The sequence below is a fragment of the Emydura macquarii genome, unplaced genomic scaffold, assembly GCF_026122565.2.
Source record: "Emydura macquarii macquarii isolate MOO-44397 ecotype Brisbane River unplaced genomic scaffold, CSIRO-AGI_Emac_v2 contig_719, whole genome shotgun sequence".
Taxonomy (NCBI): domain Eukaryota; kingdom Metazoa; phylum Chordata; order Testudines; family Chelidae; genus Emydura; species Emydura macquarii.
Genome location: NW_027130856.1, coordinates 9,742,486 through 9,761,385, shown reverse-complemented (window position 1 = coordinate 9,761,385; position 18,900 = coordinate 9,742,486). Strand labels below are relative to the sequence as shown.

Below are 18,900 nucleotides of genomic sequence, written 5' to 3'. Positions count from 1 at the left end.
ACAAAAGGAGAAAAAAGGGAGAAAGTGAACAGAAAAAAGGAGAGACAACAGCAAGTGTGTCAGAACACATTGGGAAGAGGACATGATTATTTGTCAGTCCATTTGGGTTTAGGGTTCTAATAAAAGGTGGGAACTACTGTTCTGGGTAAAGACAAGCTGTAAGCCTGCATCACTAGAAGACAGAATCATAAAAGTGAGGGACTGGAAGGGACCTCGAGAGATCTTCTAGTACAGTCCCCTATTCAAGGCAGGCCTATGTATTAGATGCATCTATAGGTACAAAAGGGTAAGGTCTAATGGACAAAAAAAAAAAAAAAAAAGAGAGAAGATGGAAGGAAGAAACTATTTAACCACAAAAACACTGTCTGGCTCCAAGCTCTATGCTCTACATTTACACCACACTACCTTCCTAAATTACATTAACTCTGAAAAAGATACACAACTGTCAGTAAATGAAAGCAGTTACTAATATCTGATAAGTTAAAGCTCTTTGTAATAGAAGAGAAAAAACAAACAAATTAGATCTTTTAAAAGCAGTTATAGTTAGTTAGTATAACTGGGTACAGAACGTAAGGCAAAAAATGTATCAGGTTCATAACAGAAACATCAGTATATCCCAGGCTCCAAGTTGAAAAAGACTAACAGTATTTCTGAGTGCTCCACTATGTATCAAAACCAAACAAATATTTTACATATTTATTACAGTAAATTCATACATACAATATGTATTAAGTTGGCTAATACACACTCCGTTCTGACTTTCACACCCCCACCTCCAACTACCTATTTGGGCTGTACAACAAATACAGATCTTAAAGATTAGGAAAGCATCAAGGAGCAAACTTATCTAGGAACCTTGTGTTCTGGGAGCAGCAGGTGCAGAAGGTAATATACAGCCTATGGCAAAGAATTATACTGGCTGTAATGAAGATTTCCCTGACTCCCTGACTTTCTTCTCCTCAATGGATGGATTTAACACAAGGTTATTGAGCAGAAAACATTCCTAAACACTATACAAATGAAATGTCACACTATGAAGAAAAATAGAATTCCTCACCTTTAGTGATTCTGTTTGTGAACCAAGTCCCTTGGTACAAAGCTCCATGACTGAATAGGAACAAAAAGTGTCTCTCACTTTGTACTGACTCACTGCTAGAAGCCACAGAGCAGGATTGGTCTCCAGTTCTGAGGGGGGAATCAGAATAGACTGGTGTCCTGAATAAACGCTGCAAAAATATAAGATTTGTTAATACAGGCTAGAAGTCTATAGATAAGATGATCATAAACTAGAAAGGGTATTCTCACTGAAGTGTAAACTGGAACATCAAGTATTAGGTATACCTTGCTTACATCTCACTAACACTGTGACAGGTTTAAGGGCTAAATTCTGCCTTTGTTACACGTCTAATCGAAGTGAAATCAGTGGAAATGTAGGCAGAACCTGGACCTAAGTTACTAAACCTATAAAATACAGGTGGAATTTACTGTTAGAAACGCATGGAAGAGTACCCAGCTATCTGGGTTAGTAGCATGTAAAAAATGCACCTGCTGATAAAAGATTATGGTTTGTTATTACCATTTAAACATTTCTTGAACAAAAAATACAATACCTTCTACTCACCAAGGAGCTGACCCCACTCCTATTGAAATAAACAGGAGCTTTTCTATCATTTTCAAGGGTGGCAGGATCTGGCTCCAAATTAAAAGTAAATGATGCCTTTAAAATTCTCTCCATAAAATGTTATGAACTTTTAAAAGCAAAATCCCATAGCTCTATTGTGTAAATTGGCTCCCCACTGCACAGTAAGACTGCGATGAAGACACTTGGTAATGTCCCTAAAACAGAAACTTATACCAAAGGTACAGGACTAATTGTTGCAGTATCATTATGACCACTGACAAATTCTTCCCTAGAAGAATGTTTCCTACATTGACAGTTTTCTCCTGTATACCCTCTGACTGTCATCTCAGACAGGCAGATTTCCCCATCACTTTTATAGTTTGTCCTCACACATCTTAATCTGTGATTTGTGTATCTTTCAGCTTTGACATAACAAGGTTACTTACCAGTAACTGTTGTTCTTCGAGATGTGTTGCTCATATCCATTCCAATGTAGGTGTGTGCGCGCCCCGTGCACAGATTCACGGAACTTTTTTCCCTAGCAAGCCCCGCATGGCCAGCTCAGGCGCCCCCTGGAGTGCCGCGCTCATGTCGCGGTATAAAGGGCGCTGCTGGCTGCGCGGGTCCCCAGTCCCTTCTTTCTGCCAACTCCGACAGCGGGGACGGGGGGTGGGTTTGGAATGGATATGAGCAACACATCTCGAAGAACAACAGTTACTGGTAAGTAACCTTGTTTTCTCTCTTCGAGTGATTGCTCATATGCATTCCAATGTAGGTGATTGCGTAGCCGTACCTTGGAGGAGGGTAGGAGTTATTGGTGACCTGCTCTAGACAGCACGGCTCTGCCGAACCCTGCGTCTTCCCTTGCTTGTTCCACGATGGCGTAATGCGACGTGAACGTATGGACTGACGACCAGGTCGCTGCCCTGCAGATGTCCTGCAGGGGAACCCTCTCTAGAAAGGCTGCGGAAGAGGCCTGGGCCCTAGTGGAGTGTGCTCTCACCGGCCCTGGGAGGGGTACTCCTGCCTGCTCATAGCATGCTTTAATGCAGGCAGTAATCCACTTGGAGATGCGCTGGGTGGAGACAGGCAAGCCCTTCATCCTATCCGCCACAGCCACGAAGAGCTGTGTCGACTTCCGGAAAGGCTTGGTCCTCTCGAGATAGAAGGCCAAGGCTCGCCTGACGTCCAGCGAATGTCCCCTCCTTTCCTCCTCCGACCCATGGGGTTTGGGAAAGAACACAGGAAGGAAAATGTCCTGGTTACAGTGGAACTGAGACACCACCTTAGGCATAAAAGCCGGGTGAGGCCTCAGCCGGACCTTATCCTTATAAAAAACCGTGTAGGGGGCTCCGAGGTTAACGCCCTCAGTTCGGAGACCCTTCTGGCCGAGGTGATAGCCACTGGGAAGGCCACCTTCCATGACAAGAGTAGAAGGGAGCACGTAGCCAAGGGCTCGAATGGGTGACCCATCAGCCCGTTGAGGACCAAGTTGAGGTCCCAGGGTGGCACCGGGTCCCGCACCTGAGGGAAAGTCCTCTCCACCCCCTTAAGGAACCTCACCGACATAGGGTGAGAAAACAGGGAGCGGCCCTCCATGGGTTGGTGGAAGGCCGAGATGGCTGCCAGGTGGACCTTGAGGGAGGCCAAAGCCAGGCCCTGCAGTTTAAGCTGCAGTAAGTACTCCAGGATGGCCTGAATAGGGGAGATGCTAGGGTGTAACCCTCTCGCTTCTGCCCACCCCGAAAACCTCCGCCACTTAGCTTTGTATGTTACTTGCGTGGACGGCTTCCTGCTGCCCAGGAGGACCTGTTGAACCTGCATAGAACAGGCCCTCTCTCCCTCCGTCAGCCACAAAGTCTCCAGGCGGTAAGGTGGAGGGAGGTCAGGTCGGGGTGCAACAATCTCCCATGGTCCTGGGAGATCAGGTCGCACCGTCTGGGTAGCGGAATCGGTTCGGTGATGGAGAGGTCGAGCAGCATGCTGTACCAATGCTGCCTCGGCCACGCTGGAGCAATCAGTATAACATCCGCCCTGTCCCTCTTGATCTTTAGGAGGACTTGGGGCAGGAGCGGGACAGGGGGAAAAGCATACATTAACTCCCCTGTCCAGGGAACCAAAAAGGCATCGGACAGAGAGCCCGGCTCGCGACCCCTGAGCGAGCAAAACCTCGGGCATTTCCTGTTCTCCGCTGTAGTGAACAGGTCCAGACGGGGAGAACCCCACCGTTGGAAAAGGGAAGCCACTATGTCCTGGTGTAAGGACCATTCGTGGCGGGGAGAAAAAACTCTGCTGAGGCGGTCCGCCTCGCTGTTTCGTACCCCCGGGAGGTGAGAGGCAGATAAATGAAAACCGTGTCTCACCGCGAAATTCCAGAGGTGAATGGCTTCCTGGCAAAGTGCCGAGGAGCGTGCCCCCCCCCCCCCCGCCTGTTCATGTAGAACATGGCTGCCGTATTGTCCGTAAGGACTTGGACCACTCTGCCCCTGAGGAAGGGGAGGAAGGCCCTGCAGGCCAACCGGACTGCTCTGAGCTCGCGCACATTGATGTGCAGAGCTCTCTCCTCCAGAGACCAAAGCCCTTGGGTGCCCTGATCGTGAGAAATGTGGGCTCCCCATCCCCGATCGGATGCGTCTGTGATGAGCGTCACAGATGGGGTGAACTCTCTGAAGGGGACTCCCATCATCACTTCCCTGGGGTCCCTCCACCAATCGAGGGACGACAGCACCTGTGGGGGAACCAGGACCACTCTAGTTAGAGAATGCCTGTGTGGTACATACACCGAATTCAACCACGCCTGGAGAGGTCTAAGCCTCAATCGGGCCAGTCTCACTACATATGTAGAAGCCGCCATATGTCCCAACAGCTGCAGGCAGTGCCTGGCTGTCGTCATGGGGGACAAGTGGAGATCCGATATTATGGCTGCCATCGCCTCAAATCTTGCTTGAGGCAGGAAGGCTCTGGCTTGTACTGCATCTAACCTGGCTCCAATAAACTCAATACATTGAACCGGAGTGAGTGTGGACTTTTGCTCATTGATAATCAGCCCCAGTCTAGCACACAAGTCGCGTGTGAGGAACAGACTATGTCTCACATGGGCACTCGACCTCCCCCTGATTAACCAGTCATCCAGGTAAGGGAAGATTTGAACACCTTTACGGCGCAGGTGGGCTACTACCACAGCCATGCACTTAGTAAAAACCCTGGGTGCTGAGGAGAGCCCAAAGGGTAGGGACCGAAACTGATAATGGTGTCCCGCTACCACAAACCTCAAAAACCGCCTATGGGCCGGTAATATCGAGATGTGAAAGTATGCATCCTTCAAGTCCAGGGCGGCATACCAATCCCCTGGGTCAAGGACCGGAATGATAGTGGCGAGAGAGACCATACGAAACTTAACTCGCCTAATATATCTATTTAGGCCACGGAGGTCCAGAATGGGCCTAAGGCCTCCCTTCGCCTTGGGGATTAAGAAATACTTAGAATAAAAGCCCCTGCCCTCTTCGGCCAGTGGGACTTCCTCCACTGCCCCCAACGTGAGGAGCGACCCAATCTCCTGCACCAGGAGCTGAACCGAGGCTGGATCCCCAATGTGGGACAGCCTTGGGGGGTGTTGGGAGGGGAGGTTGTAAGCTGGAGGGCATACCCTTTAGCAATCACCTCCAGGACCCAGCGGTCCGTAGTGATGGCTTCCCATTCTGAAAGAAAAGGGCGAAGCCTGTCCCCAAACGGCCGACCAGGATCCCAGAGAGAAGGAAGAGTACTACCCTCCTGCTCTGGGTCAAAAACGTTTATTAGGCTGATTACCCCCTTTTGCAGGCCCATGCTGGCCCTCGCAGAGGACCCTGACGGCCTCCCCTGCTGGGACCGCGGTAGCGCTCACGACCCCTCCTCTGCTGGGGTGGTCGAGGAGCCGGCCTGGGCGGGGGCGGTGGTTGCCCTTGGACCTGCGGTCTGGACTGCTGCCTGGAGGCCTGAGGAGTATACAACCCCAGAGACTTCAGGGTGGCCCAAGAGTCCTTGAGAGCGTGGAGCTTGTCGTCTGTCTTTTCCGAAAACAGACCCAGGCCATCAAACGGCAAGTCCTGGATAGCCTGCTGAACCTCTTGAGTGAGGCCAGAGGCTTGAAGCCACGAGCAGCGGCGCATCACCACCGCCGAGGCCATTGCCCTACTGGCTGTGTCAGCCGCGTCGCTAGCCACCTGCAGCGCAGCGGTAGCCACCGCAGATCCTTCATGCAGAACCGTGGAAAAATCCGCCTCCTGGTCAGGGGGCAGCTGGGAAGCAAACCTCTGCATCGAGGCCCACAGGTTCTTATTATACTTCCCAAACAAGGCCTGGTGGTTCGCTACTCTAAACTGCAGCGCCGCAGTAGAGTAGATCTTCCTCCCGAACAAGTCCAGTTTACGGCCCTCCTTGTCCTTAGGGGTGCTACCCTGACCCCCTGACGGTCCCTCTGGTTGGCCGCATCGACCACCAGAGAACTGGGCGCAGGGTGGCTGTATAGAAATTCAAAGGGTTCCTTGGGGACATAATATTTCCATTCCACCCCCTTAGAGGTGGAAGGCAGGGAGGAAGGGGTCTGCCACAGCTTCCTCGCTATCTTCATGACATTGTCATGCACTGGCAAGGTCGCCCGGGAGGGTCCTAGAGAGCCCGAGGGCCCAAAGAGGGAGTCCTCCTCCTCAGACATGAGCTTAAACTCCATGCCCAAGTTCTCAGCAGCCCTCTTTAGGAGGTCTTGGTGGGCCCTGAAGTCAAACAGGGGCCCTTTACGATCCCTTGCTGCTGCCTCATCCGGTGACGATGAGGAAGAGAAGGGTAGGGGTGCGGAAGAGGGTCCCTCCCCAGGGTCCGAGTCCTCCGAACCCTGCTCATGAACCTTTAGGGGCCGGGGGGACTGGGGGGGCCACCACAGAATGCAGTGACACCGAGCCCTGGGGCATAGAGGCATTCCAGGGTCCCCAATACGGCCACTGCCAAGGTCCCTGGGCCCACCCCGCAGCCTGCAGGGAAGGCTGATGGAGCCGCACCGCCCTAGTGTCACCAGAGCCCCCCGTGCGTCGCTTATGTCGCCGACGCGTGGAGCGGTCCGATGAGGACGACGTGGACCGGTGCCGACGTCTGCGGTGCCGGCGATGAGAGGAGGACGGGGACGACGACGACGACGCACCCGACCTGCCCCTGCGGCGAGAGGACTTGCGATGCCGCTTGCCCCCTCGAGACCGAGAGCGGTGCCGACGATGGTGACGCTGAAGGGAGTCCAGCCGTCCTGAGGTCGGTGCCGGTGCCATCACCGGTGCCGGTTGCAACGGTGCCATCATCGGTGCCGGCTGCAACGGTGCCATCATCGGTGCCGGTTGCACCGGTGCCGGAGCCGGCAACAGTGCCGAAGCAGGCGTCGGTGCCGGGATCGGCGGTGCCGCCAGATGTGAGTCGCTGCCTCTCGAAACGACCGACAGTGACCTCGATCGGTGCCGGGACGGGCTCCGCACCGTAGATCGTGAGCCCGAATCCCGGTCCCCGCTCGAATCGGAGCTGGATCTGCGGCTCCGGCGACGGACTCGGGACCGCCCACGGTGCCGCGGTGCCGAGTCGCTCGACGACCTAGAGTCGGAGCTCGGAGGGGAGCCGACGCTCTCCACCCTCCGTGACCGTCTGGCAGGAGACTTAGATTGGGAGCGTCTCCAACCACCGGGACCACCCAGCGCGGGTTTGCCCCGAGACGCGGGTCCCTTGTCCCTCGGCCGAGGGGGGACGGAGGCGTGGGCAAGGCCATGAGGGCTCGTGCCGCAGTAAACGCCTCCGGCGTCGACGGCCCTTGCAGGTGCACTCCCCCACTACCAGGAGTCGGGGGAGGCAGCCCGCGTGGAGACCCCGGTACCGGAGTAATCTCAACGGCGCTTGGCTGGGGCGTCTCCGTACTTCCTCCACCCTGCGCGGGCCGGAGGGAGATCTTGGGTGCGGCCGAAGGCCGTGCCGTCTTCTTGGCCACCTTAGAGGCCCGCGGCGGTGCCGAAAGTGGTGCCGGTGGGGGGCGCTCCGCACCGACGACACACTCGGTGCCGACGGAGACCGGGACGGCTCGGAAGCTGGACGGAGCGCCGACTCCATTAGAATCGCCTTTAGCCTCGCGTCTCGTTCTTTCTGGGTCCGAGGCTTAAAGGACTTACAAATCTTACATTTGTCTCGACGGTGTTCTTCTCCAAGGCACCGGAGACAGCGGTCATGTGGGTCACTAATAGGAAAGGCTTTAGTACACAAGACACAGTTCTTAAAGCCTGTGGACCCCGGCATGACTCCCAGCAGAAGAGGACCCCGTCCGGGGTTCTAACTTGTCACTACAACTACAAACTAACGAACTCTATAACTACTACTATAACAAGAAACGTTGAAAACAGTCAAACAACTAGGGAATGAGCTACTTGCACACAGCAAGAGGCGATAGTTCCAGTAACCGTCACAGGCGGAAAGAAGGAACTGGGGACCCGCGCAGCCAGCAGCGCCCTTTATACCGCGACATGAGCGCGGCACTCCAGGGGGCGCCTGAGCTGGCCATGCGGGGCTTGCTAGGGAAAAAAGTTCCGGGAATCTGTGCACGGAGCGCGCGCACACCTACATTGGAATGCATATGAGCAATCACTCGAAGAGAGAAGTCACAATACAATAAAAGATGAAAATCAAAAAGGATCTCAAAAAGGACAAGTCAATGCTGATGAGGGGGCGAGCACTGGTACTGGGAGAGATGTTTAGCCCTTTGGAGACCAGAGGGGGTTCTTGCTCCTCTGAAACCTGAAAATCCTTCAGTACCACATACTTTCCCAGTACCAGTGCGGTAAATTCAGCATGAGAGCAGAGAGCATCAAGATCGATGGTGCCAACACGCCCAGTACTGACAAAGTCTGTGCTGAAGTGAGAAGCATCAAGGAAGCCAGTGCCAATAAGTCTGGTAGCATAAGAGCTGGTGCTAAAGTAACTGCTAGTAGCTTTGCATCCCAGGACAGTACCAAAGACTTGGTACTGTGCTCCCTCAGAGCTCCCAGAGTACCTGATTTGTGACATGGGGTAGTGACGAGGTAAGTTGGACCTCTAAGTGGAAATTTCCCAGAAGAGTGCTGATCCTTTGTGGATTTAATTTTTACAGTCTTATCAGAGTCTGAAACTGAAATGACTGTTGAAGATGGAACCTGGGATCCAGAATTCACAGGAATGCTTCTGGACTGTGATGGAACTTGTTCAGAGTGCTCTGCCCTTCCCAGCTCAGAGGCCAGACACATAGAACAATCTAACCATTTAAGACATGCCTCCCTCGCCTTTAAAGTCCTTCTAGAAAAGGAATAACATACTGAACATTTGCTGAGGATATGAGTTTTCCCAAGACAAAAAAGCAGTTGGTGGGCCCATCATTAATCAGAATTGTTGCCTTACAGGACGGGCAATACTTGAAGCTGGGTGACTTGTGATGGGACACCACTAAGCTGCGGTGCTAGGAAGAAGATCAGGGTCAGGAAAAAAGACAAAACATGGAAGGTAAAAACTTCCCCAAACCATTACCAACTATCAAAGAAACTGCCAACAGGAAGCTACCCTTATTATCTAACACTAATCTGTACACAATTCAGAAAAACAGATAAAAAACAGGATGCGTCAAGACATGGACAGTAAGGAACTCCATCTCGCAGGCGAGAAGGACCGGGGTCGCAGTCGGGTGTGCTCTGCCCCTTTTGCCCTTGGTTTGGGAGTACAAGGACACTCAGGACACTTGCATGGCCCCAAAGGACATTACTGGACAATAGACTCCAACCCCAAGCGCATGTGCATCAAGAGTGGGATATGTAGGGACAAGCACTCAAAGAGGTGTGTTCAGCACCATTGAAAATGATGCCCCTTCCACCTCCTACTTATTTCAGTGCCTTTCAGGTACTCTAGTTTGAAAGTTTTGGCCAGTCTTTATTTTGTGTGTAACAGACAGAAAGATAGGACAGAGAGAGAGAGAGAGACAGCAAGCGCAGAGGGCTGCCCTGCACAAAGGGAATTCTTCACTGGCCTTCTCTGAGCGTGTGGCTGTCTTCCTCAGTTAATATGCCAGGAGAATTCTCCTCCTCTCCTGATCTGAGACTTTTAAGGCTCCTTTATGTTGCTGAAACCCTTTTATTTTCCAAAAAGGGACTGGCGCAGGTGTAAGAATTTCACACCAGTGTTTATCTTCAAGTTAGGCCACAAAACGTAGTAGATGAAAATGGTCCCTCACACGCCACAGTTTTGAAAGTTGCAGTTCCAGCCCTGAAGCTATTGTGTCTTGTTCACTTCCTCCACAGCTCCATCCATTTATTTAAAAGGACACTTTGCAGGACCTCACTTTTTCTGTAGAAGTTACCTAATGGCCTTTAAATGACTTCAGTTGCCCATTCATGACTGACAGGAAGCATGGAAGAAGAAAGCAGCTCTCACTGAACTTCCAAAACAAACATTCATATCACAACTCCATGGCACACACTGTATTCACTGAACGTAGTTTTAGTAAACTGAAAAATCCAGCTCTTACGGTCCTGATTTGCAATTTAAATCCATTCCTGCACTCAAATGACAATTAAGTGCATCTCTACCACTTTAAGGGTTGGACTAAAATATTGTTACTCACGTGCACTGGCAAAGTCTCAGTATTCTGATCATTAAAGCAGAATTACTAGAGGGCTTAGCTTAGTTTGGCTAAGACACAGGCAGGAAGAATTTCGTATCTGCTTTATAATTAAATCCTTCTTAACATGGAGTGTAGTAGGCTCTATTCCAACAACAGTGGTCTGTCTACACATTAGGACAGGGATATCTTAAGTTGAGAAAGTAGTCTAATTAAATTTAGTTTTGATTTTATATTTGGAGAAAAGTGTTTGCTTTTTAAAAAGCTATTATAACTTAGAGATTTAAAAATGCAATGCAAAACAGAATAGTAGGGTCAGCTTCTCAAAACGGAAAGCAAGATCATTAAAAATGAGCTGCAAAGAAAAACATGAAAAAAAAAAAAAATCACATGAATTCCCTCATGAAAAAGTCATCACAGACAGCTGAAAAGAAGCACTTTTGGATTAGTGGACTCACATGGGCCTGATGACCCTGCTGCTATGCCCAGGATGCATCATTCTGTGACAAAGATTGCAAGGAAACCCTGCTGGAGTATGCAGCCAGTTTATAGGGAAGCTGCCAAATCCCATTTTTCAGAATGTATTGCTCTGCTTTGCAAGGTTTCTTTTGTTTTGTTATTATTTTATACTCTTTAGGACATAAAACAAACGAACTTTGCAAAGCCATGCAATACACTCCAGACTTACCAATGACCTGGCTCCATGCTCCAGCAGGCTTCCCTTAATAGCTTTGACGTCACAGAAAATTGCATTCTGGGTCGTCACAGCAAAGCAAAGAACCTCTGATGGGGAAAAGAGGTTAGTTTTTGGTTGTTTGTACACTGAATGCCTCCTTTAGCCTAGTTCATGGAGGAATTAAATTCAGCAATTGCTGAAGCAATTGAATTCAAATTTTTCCTTGTGTTTCTCATTTTAGAGACTGCACAAAGAAGCCTATTTTCTCTGCCTGCTCTGTATCCAATAAGAATTGCTACTGCTTGCAGCTCCTTAACCTTCAAAAATAAATACAGTAAGCACTGACCCAGAATCTCTATGATACAAAAGCAAGTGGTAGAGTAGTTAATGGTAATGACAACAGATTTCACAATCTGTATATTTAAATTTTACACCCTCAGAGGTAATGCTTGGATGTTAAAACAAACACTTTTTGGCACGTAAGTTACAAAGAGTAAACTGCAAATTTACTGACTTAAGGAGCTGGTTTGTGCTCCTATGGAGCATCCTAAAAATGACAGTCACTCCTAACAAACTAGTACGAGATGGAAGTCAAGTTTGCACAGCAAAATGAACCAAGCTGGTTTCTCATGTCAGCTTTCTACAAATAACATAGAAATAACCTATTAGAGCTGATTGTGAATTTTGTATCAAAATTTTTGACAGAAAATGTGGTTTCCAAAAGAGAAATCAATGTTTTCTGCAGGAAAACATTAATTTTGCTGAAGCTGTTCAATGTCCCATCAGGAAAACGGAAGCAAAGTCAGTACAGTCAACTCCAAAAGCTCACTAATGAGTCGGACCCTGAAAACCATAAGGTTTTTTAAGAGAGAGATGATGTTGCATTTGATCTTTTTCATTTCTGAACTCGCCCTGCCCACTGTGTGCATGGCAAGTCCCCAGTTTGTAGAGAAAGGTCATTTTGGTTCTCACTGAAAGATCCAACAGAGATCAAATCATAGAGCTTTGTATAAAATGCTGCCCTAATCGTGCAAAGCTTCCAGGGGCCCTCCAAACTAGATTCTAATAATTATTTCTGTGTTTTCTATTTCAGCCCCACATCTGCCTCTCCCCCAACCTCTCAATTAATTAAGCACCCCCACAAGCCCCACATCAACTGTGCGCCCCCAGCCATACATCATTCTTGCCCCAGCTCCTCTGTGCATCTCTGCTCTGTCTGGAGCTGTAGAGTGTCTTCACCTTCCTCCCAGGTGTGGAGTGGGAGTTACAGCAGGATCCTTTTCTTCTTCCCAGGCCTGGAGAAAGGAGCTGACTGACCCATTTTTCACAAGATGGAAGTGAAAGAGGAAGCAGAGCTGCGCTGAGCTGCTGGGTTCTTTCCACTTTCTGCTCCCTCCTCTCTTGTGAAAATGGTATCGGCTGCTCCTTTCCCCACACTCCCTAATCCAAATTCTCTCAGGTCCTGAAGGTCATGCGGAGAGAAATGTCTGATTGGTTGCTCTTCCCTAGAAGGCAGGCAAGTGGGAAAGGCAGCAAATTAGAGGGGGGTTTCCTCTGGGCAAGACTGAAAATTATATGACAATTGGAGCTTCTCATTTATTGAAAGACTGGCTCTAGCCTGGACCAAAAATCACAATACTCCTGAGAGTTAGCAATACTGGGAAATATTTCATCTCGGCTCAGGTCAATGTTAATCTGTGTCCATTTGAGCTGACTGGTGTCTCATGGAAGTTGTAATTTGTGTGCTTTACATCCCCCTTATCCTGGCCCCATGGCCAAATTGCATCTCCCTATGTTGCATTGCAGACTCCCTTCTGCTTGAGCTGCCATGGCACATCCTGGGAGATGGCCAGGGAGAGTAAAGACACAAGGCACATGAACTGCAACTCACATGAGGAGCTGTGATGCTTCACGTGGACACAAATTAATGTTGAGCTGACTCAAAATTTAACATTTTAATATGAGAATGTCAAAATATTTTGTTTCAATAGAAAGTATTCAAACAAAATGTTTCAATACTTCCAAGGCTAAATTTTTCTGAACTTTATGTTTTGCAAAAAGTTTAAATAATTTGACTTTCTGTACCAATTGAGGATGAAAATAAGATGTTGAACTATCAAAATTTCCTGCAAAGAGATTTTTGTTCAGCTCTAGTCCCTATGCAGACCTTGAAATAAGAGATCAGTACAATTATGGTTTAAACCAACAAATACATTGACTCCCCTAAAAACAAAGAAAAAACACATACACACAAAGACTAGGTTAGGATAAATTTTAAGGTATGGACCTACTGATAAAAGCAAGGAAATTTAGAGTTATGTCTGATACCCTCTCTTTTGCTCCTATGATTTTTTTTAACGGTAAGGCCAACGAAAATGTTTCTACGGGAGTGTAGCTGCTGTGGCTTCACTCTTTTTTGCATGCTAGCTTGTTAAGAGCTAGTGTGAGTGTCTTTGTTTTTAAACAAACAAGGTTTGTTTAACCTCAAAGACTGCAGCTCTAAAAACCTGTAAGCAAAATTGACTGACTCATTGATTTTTCATTGTCCAAGCTCAGATATATGCCTTCTGTTGCTTTATACCGGAAAGGATTAATGTTACTATAATAATTCTGTGTATCAATTCCAGATTACAATACAGTAAATGCAACACACTTAAATAAGTACAAAACAATTTTTTTCATATTTTTAAACATTTTTTTCCCCAAAAGGTTAATAAGAGAACAATCTGAGGCTGTAAGTGAAGCATGTACTAAGATAATGTGCATGAAGGCTAACAAACACAAGTTTTATGCAGCTCATAAATCATAATTACCTAGTGCAAGAAAAGTCACTGTACCATTAAATTTTATTTATTTATTTTTATTGCACCAAGCAGCTAAACAAAGTGTTGATTCCAGCAGAATATTCACTTTTTAATTACAGTTTAAATAGAAACATTTATGCAAAACTGTATCATTTTTAATGCCTTACATTACCTAAATTTCAGCCCTGTTTTAAAATAGCAACATTGCACTTTCAGTGAATTGTATCAAAACGTAATAACTCTAGGCTCTAATAGTTCTTAGTAAAGAACGATTCCAGTTACTTTTTCATAATCTTTCCCTGTACCATGTTTTCAATTTTCTTCTCTAAAGCACATTGTTTTTCATTTTCATCTACCTAAATGTCTTGAAGTAAAACTAAAAGATGCTGGAAGTGCTTTTACAGTCACACCTCACTGTCCGATGAGTACAGAAATCCACAAAACTGTTAACAAAGCTATAAACGCCACACTAACTAGTGGTAAAATTTTTTAATGTTTTGTGAAAATATTTTGCTGCTTTTCAGCCAGCTTTATTATTACCAACCAAGAATCTCTCTACAATCAAATGCATCTTTATGTACCTATAAAATTCACTGTCATATATAGGTCCCAAATGGAGAAGTTCTAAAATGCTCCAACGTAAACTTCTGTTTCCAGATTAGAGAAAGAAGATGATAGCACTCTCTCAATGAAATTCCATTAGAGTACTATTTCTCATTAAATAAATATAACAGAGCTTGTTGATAGATGATGCATAAGCATTAGGAAGGAGGGCAACTGTCGTCCTGACTCTAATTCCTGAGAAACCCTACATATCTAAGGCCACATCTGAGCAGAATGAAATATATTCTTTACACAGCTTATGGCAATTTCAATTGTCTATGTTAGTTACAAAGATATTAATTCTTCTCCACCATCTTCCCATTACTCAAGTCGGCTTGTTCTTTTGTTTTATGGTACAATGGAAATAAAGGTTTAAAAAGTCTGAAGAGAAACCTTACCTGCAGAGGCACCAGAGAACAAATCCAAGTCCACAGTAAGGGTCCAAACAGATAGCTACTTCTCTAGAGGGATAAAGCTCACACTGCAGCTTAATAGAACGACAAAAGGCACTAGTGGCTGCATGAGACATCTGGAAGATAACAAGACAGTTATTGAAATGATCAACTATGCCATTCTGGAGGTTCATTCCCAAACCACTGCCATTCCTTTAATCAGTAACAGGTTTAAGGAAACAAATAAACAAACAAATAAACTTCATGCTCAGCATGAACAAATACTGTAATTTACGTAACACAAAGTTAATTTTCTTTCAAGAGGGCATCCAAACAACCATCCAAGAAAAAGGAAGAGAAAGAATCATAAGCTGAATAGGTAGGACATGGTTATAAGTGGCTTCAGATGTGCTTGAAGTGATATGCGAAACTAAGGAGAACAAGCTAAACTTTTACAAGCACAAAAAATAAGGATGTTGGAATTTTTATATAACAGTAGCATAAGCAAAATAAAAGTATCCACTTGAATTTCTGTTGTCATCAATAACATATCATGTAATTCTTAAACTAATACAACAACTTTTTTAAAATCTTCCAGAAATAAAATGAAATGTGATTGTATATGTGCCCAAACTGTTTTGTTACATACATGACAACAACATTTATTTTTAGTGTGAAACTCCTACCTTTACCCCAGCTAACATTCCAGTTGTGGATACACTAAAATCAAGATAAGCCAGTGTGTCGGGGTTAGAAGGTTTGTAGATTTGAGCAGGCCGCTTCTTTGGCAAGTCATCTAGAATAAATAAAAAATGAAAACATGTGCATCTCATTTTAATGACAGGCAGTCCACTGCATGAATCTCTGAACCATGACAAGTTCACCTGCAAAACAAGACAGGGCAGCTCTGGCTTTAATAGTTACTTACCTGTATCTAGTACAGGAGGCCACGTTCTGACATCCACTGCTGCTGCTGCCTCTCGGGACCGTAACAATTTACATATTAATTGTGTAGTCATTAAACAGGCAGAGCGACTCACCTGGGAGTTTAACAAACAAAAAGAAAATAGAGAACTAATTACTTCACATGTAAAACTGAGAAGACCATGATTTATATTACAACAGGGTATGGTATGTATGTATGTACGTAAGTTTACTAGTCTTATTTCCTGTGATCCAAAAAGCCAGACCAACTTTGAAATTTCAAAGGCTATACAAGACTTTTACAAGACCATGCGATAATTACTTACAATAATCTACTTTGCAGCGAATTGTTACATTGAAATTAATGGCATTTTAATAGGGAAAATTGAACTTTTTCTACACTTTATCATCCTGGGAAACCTGTAGGGAAGGTTATGTCAAGAATATTCCCTAAGTGAAGACAATATAAATTTGTTCATACAAATATTTTTAAAAAATGAAAACCCAACTTTACACTTACAATGCTCCAGAGATTTCACCATATTAAATCAATAGCTATGTGCTAACCACTTACTCATGATTTCTCCACTAAATCAAACAAACAGGATTCTCTGCAGGAACACTAGAGATTGAACATAGGCTCCATTTCAGAGAATTCTGATATTTCAAATGGTAGCTCGAGAGCAGTTATTTCTCAAGTGACACAGTCAGTTTACCATCTCATCTTTGCCTATACTCAATTTTATGCTCTAGTGGATTATAGATCCTGATATGTTGGGGGTGTCTCTGTGTTTGAGACTGGACAGTTATTTTACCAAGTACATTAAGTAAAGAGTAGCAACTATGAGAAAATGTGATACGGTTTGAAAAAGAATTTAATATAGTATATTTAAACAAAAGCTCAGGCAAATGCATTATTGAACATTTTAAAGCACAGCACAGAAACAATTTACAAATGAAGGACTTCTCCTTTCTTTCCACTCTTTGAGGGTCTGTACAGAGAAGTCAAGTAAGTGAAAGCATTCCTAATGTATTCTTTGTGGAGTCTGAGCCACTTTTGGTTCCATAGTACTGTAAGCTTTTATCCCCAACACCTATGCCAGGGGTGGCCAACCCGTGATTCTCGAGCCGCATGCGGCTCTTCGCTCATACAAATGCAGCTCTTCTGAGTAAACATAGAATTTCACATTTTAGGAACTGGTCGGTTAATATTTTTGCGTCTATTACTGATTTTTATTTGTGTGTTGTATGCATTTAAAGTTTAAAGTTTAAGGACATGAGGGGAAAGCCAATATCCAGGTCTGCTCTACACTAACAGGGCAAGAGGCTGGGCTGCACGCAGACACACACACACACACACACATACACTCCGCTGTACATTGATTGGATACACACTCACAGGCTGTCCATTAACAATGGTCCATGCAAAATAATCTGGAGAGAAAACCTAGAGCTGGATCGCTACACTATTAACCAATCGCATAGCTTCTTATTAAAAATAAAAAAAATGCATGTGCGGATTTGACGATTATTGTGGTGAACGTTTTGGCAATGTCTGAAATTTTGTTTTTAGTTTGCAGCAAGTGGTAACCCTCTTTAAACATGGAACGAAAATGTAAAAATAAGCGCAAATATGAAGAAGAACACCTAATGTTCTTAGCGGAATGGGAAAGTTTATATTTTTTCATTGAACGTAATGGTAAACCACTCTGTCTGATATGCCAGACTTCATTGGCACATTTCAAGTCTTCAAGTCTCCAGCGCCACTTCAACACACACCATGCTAACATCGATCGGGAATTTCCAAAAGGTACTGAACTTCGCTTGCACAAACTAAAAACTTTGAAAAGTCAAATCGAGAAACTGACTCAAGTGTCCCATAAATTTGCCAAGCACTCCCAGACTGTTACACATGCCTCGTATCAACTCTCTTGGAACATTGCCCGCGCTAAAAAAACCTTACAACGAAGGCGAGTTTGTTAAAAAATGCCTCGCAGATGTTGTTTCCATCTTGTCTACAGAAAATTATAATCTGAAAAGAATGGCTTCACGCCACACAATTGAGCACAGAATATCTGAAATCAATGATTCAATTGAATCACAGTTATATTCTGATCTTCAGAAATGCGAGTACCTCACTATCGCACTGGACGAGTCTTGTGACGTATAGGACAAACCTCAATTGGCAATATTTGTACGGACTGTGTCAAATGATTGTGTAATCAACGAAGAACTCCTAGATATCGTACCATTAAAAGACAGAACCCGGGGCATCGATGTGAAAGAAACTCTGATGGATGTTTTTGCAAAAACAAATCTGCCTTTACCGAAACTTGCAGCAATAGCAACGGATGGAGCGCCATCTATGGTCAGATCTGTGAATGGACTTGTGGGGCTATGCAGAGCTGACGAAAGGTTCCCTGACTTCTGGTTGTTTCACTGTATCATCCATCGGGAGCAACTGGTGTCTAAAAAGCTGCATTTGGATCATGTCATGAAACCCGTCCTGGAAATAGTCAATTATATTCGCACACACATTCTCAACCACAGACAATTCAAGAATCTCATTGCTGAGCTCGACCAAGGCCTTCCCGTTGACCTGCCGCTTCACTGTACTGCAAGGTGGCTTTCAAAAGGTAAAGTGCTATTCATGGAAGTGAAGCAAAAGGAATACCCCGAGCTCTCAGACCCACAACAGGTTTTAGATCTGGCGTTTCTGGTGGAGATGCTGCGACATCTGGACAGACTGAACCTGGATCTCCAAGGGAAGTTAAAGATGCTGCTGGACCTGGTGCAAAGTGTATTTGCGTTTGTTAACAAACTCAAGCTGTTCAAGACGCAACTTCAAAGGGGGAACTAACACATTTTCCCTCAGTGTTAAATGCAAGTGAACAAGCACCCGAAATCTTGAAAAGGAGCACCACACGGTATGCAACATTGATTGAAGTACTTCAGGATGGTCTCATGGAAAGATTCCATGATCTACAGCTGAAAAGGCCTCAGATTACATTCCTGGTCGACCCTTTCGGTGCTGACACTGACTGTTTGAAAGCCCCGTTAGTCACAGATGAAGCAACGTCTCAGATTGAGATGACTGAACTTTCCGAGGAAGACAAACTTAAATGTTTTCTAAAGGAAGGAACCCTTGAGTTCTGGAGAACTGTACCGATGGAGAAATACCCCAATGCCAAATGGGCTGCACTCAGACTACTGTCAATGTTTGGGTCAACTTACCTTTGTGA

General features: G+C 45.8%; 1 protein-coding gene across 9 annotated transcripts in view; it reads right to left on the bottom strand.

The window, feature by feature from the left end:
• DIP2C (disco interacting protein 2 homolog C) overlaps positions 1 to 18,900 on the bottom strand; it is a 483,513-nt gene that overhangs the window by 62,113 nt on the left and 402,500 nt on the right. For all 9 annotated transcript variants that reach the window (XM_067542679.1, XM_067542671.1, XM_067542674.1 and 6 more), the window contains 4 exons: positions 15,663 to 15,774; positions 15,421 to 15,530; positions 14,741 to 14,871; positions 1,058 to 1,226 (listed from right to left, as the gene is read on the bottom strand). In XM_067542679.1, coding sequence (XP_067398780.1) covers positions 1,058 to 1,226; positions 14,741 to 14,871; positions 15,421 to 15,530; positions 15,663 to 15,774 — 522 coding nt within the window. The remainder of the gene's footprint in view (positions 1 to 1,057; positions 1,227 to 14,740; positions 14,872 to 15,420; positions 15,531 to 15,662; positions 15,775 to 18,900) is intronic.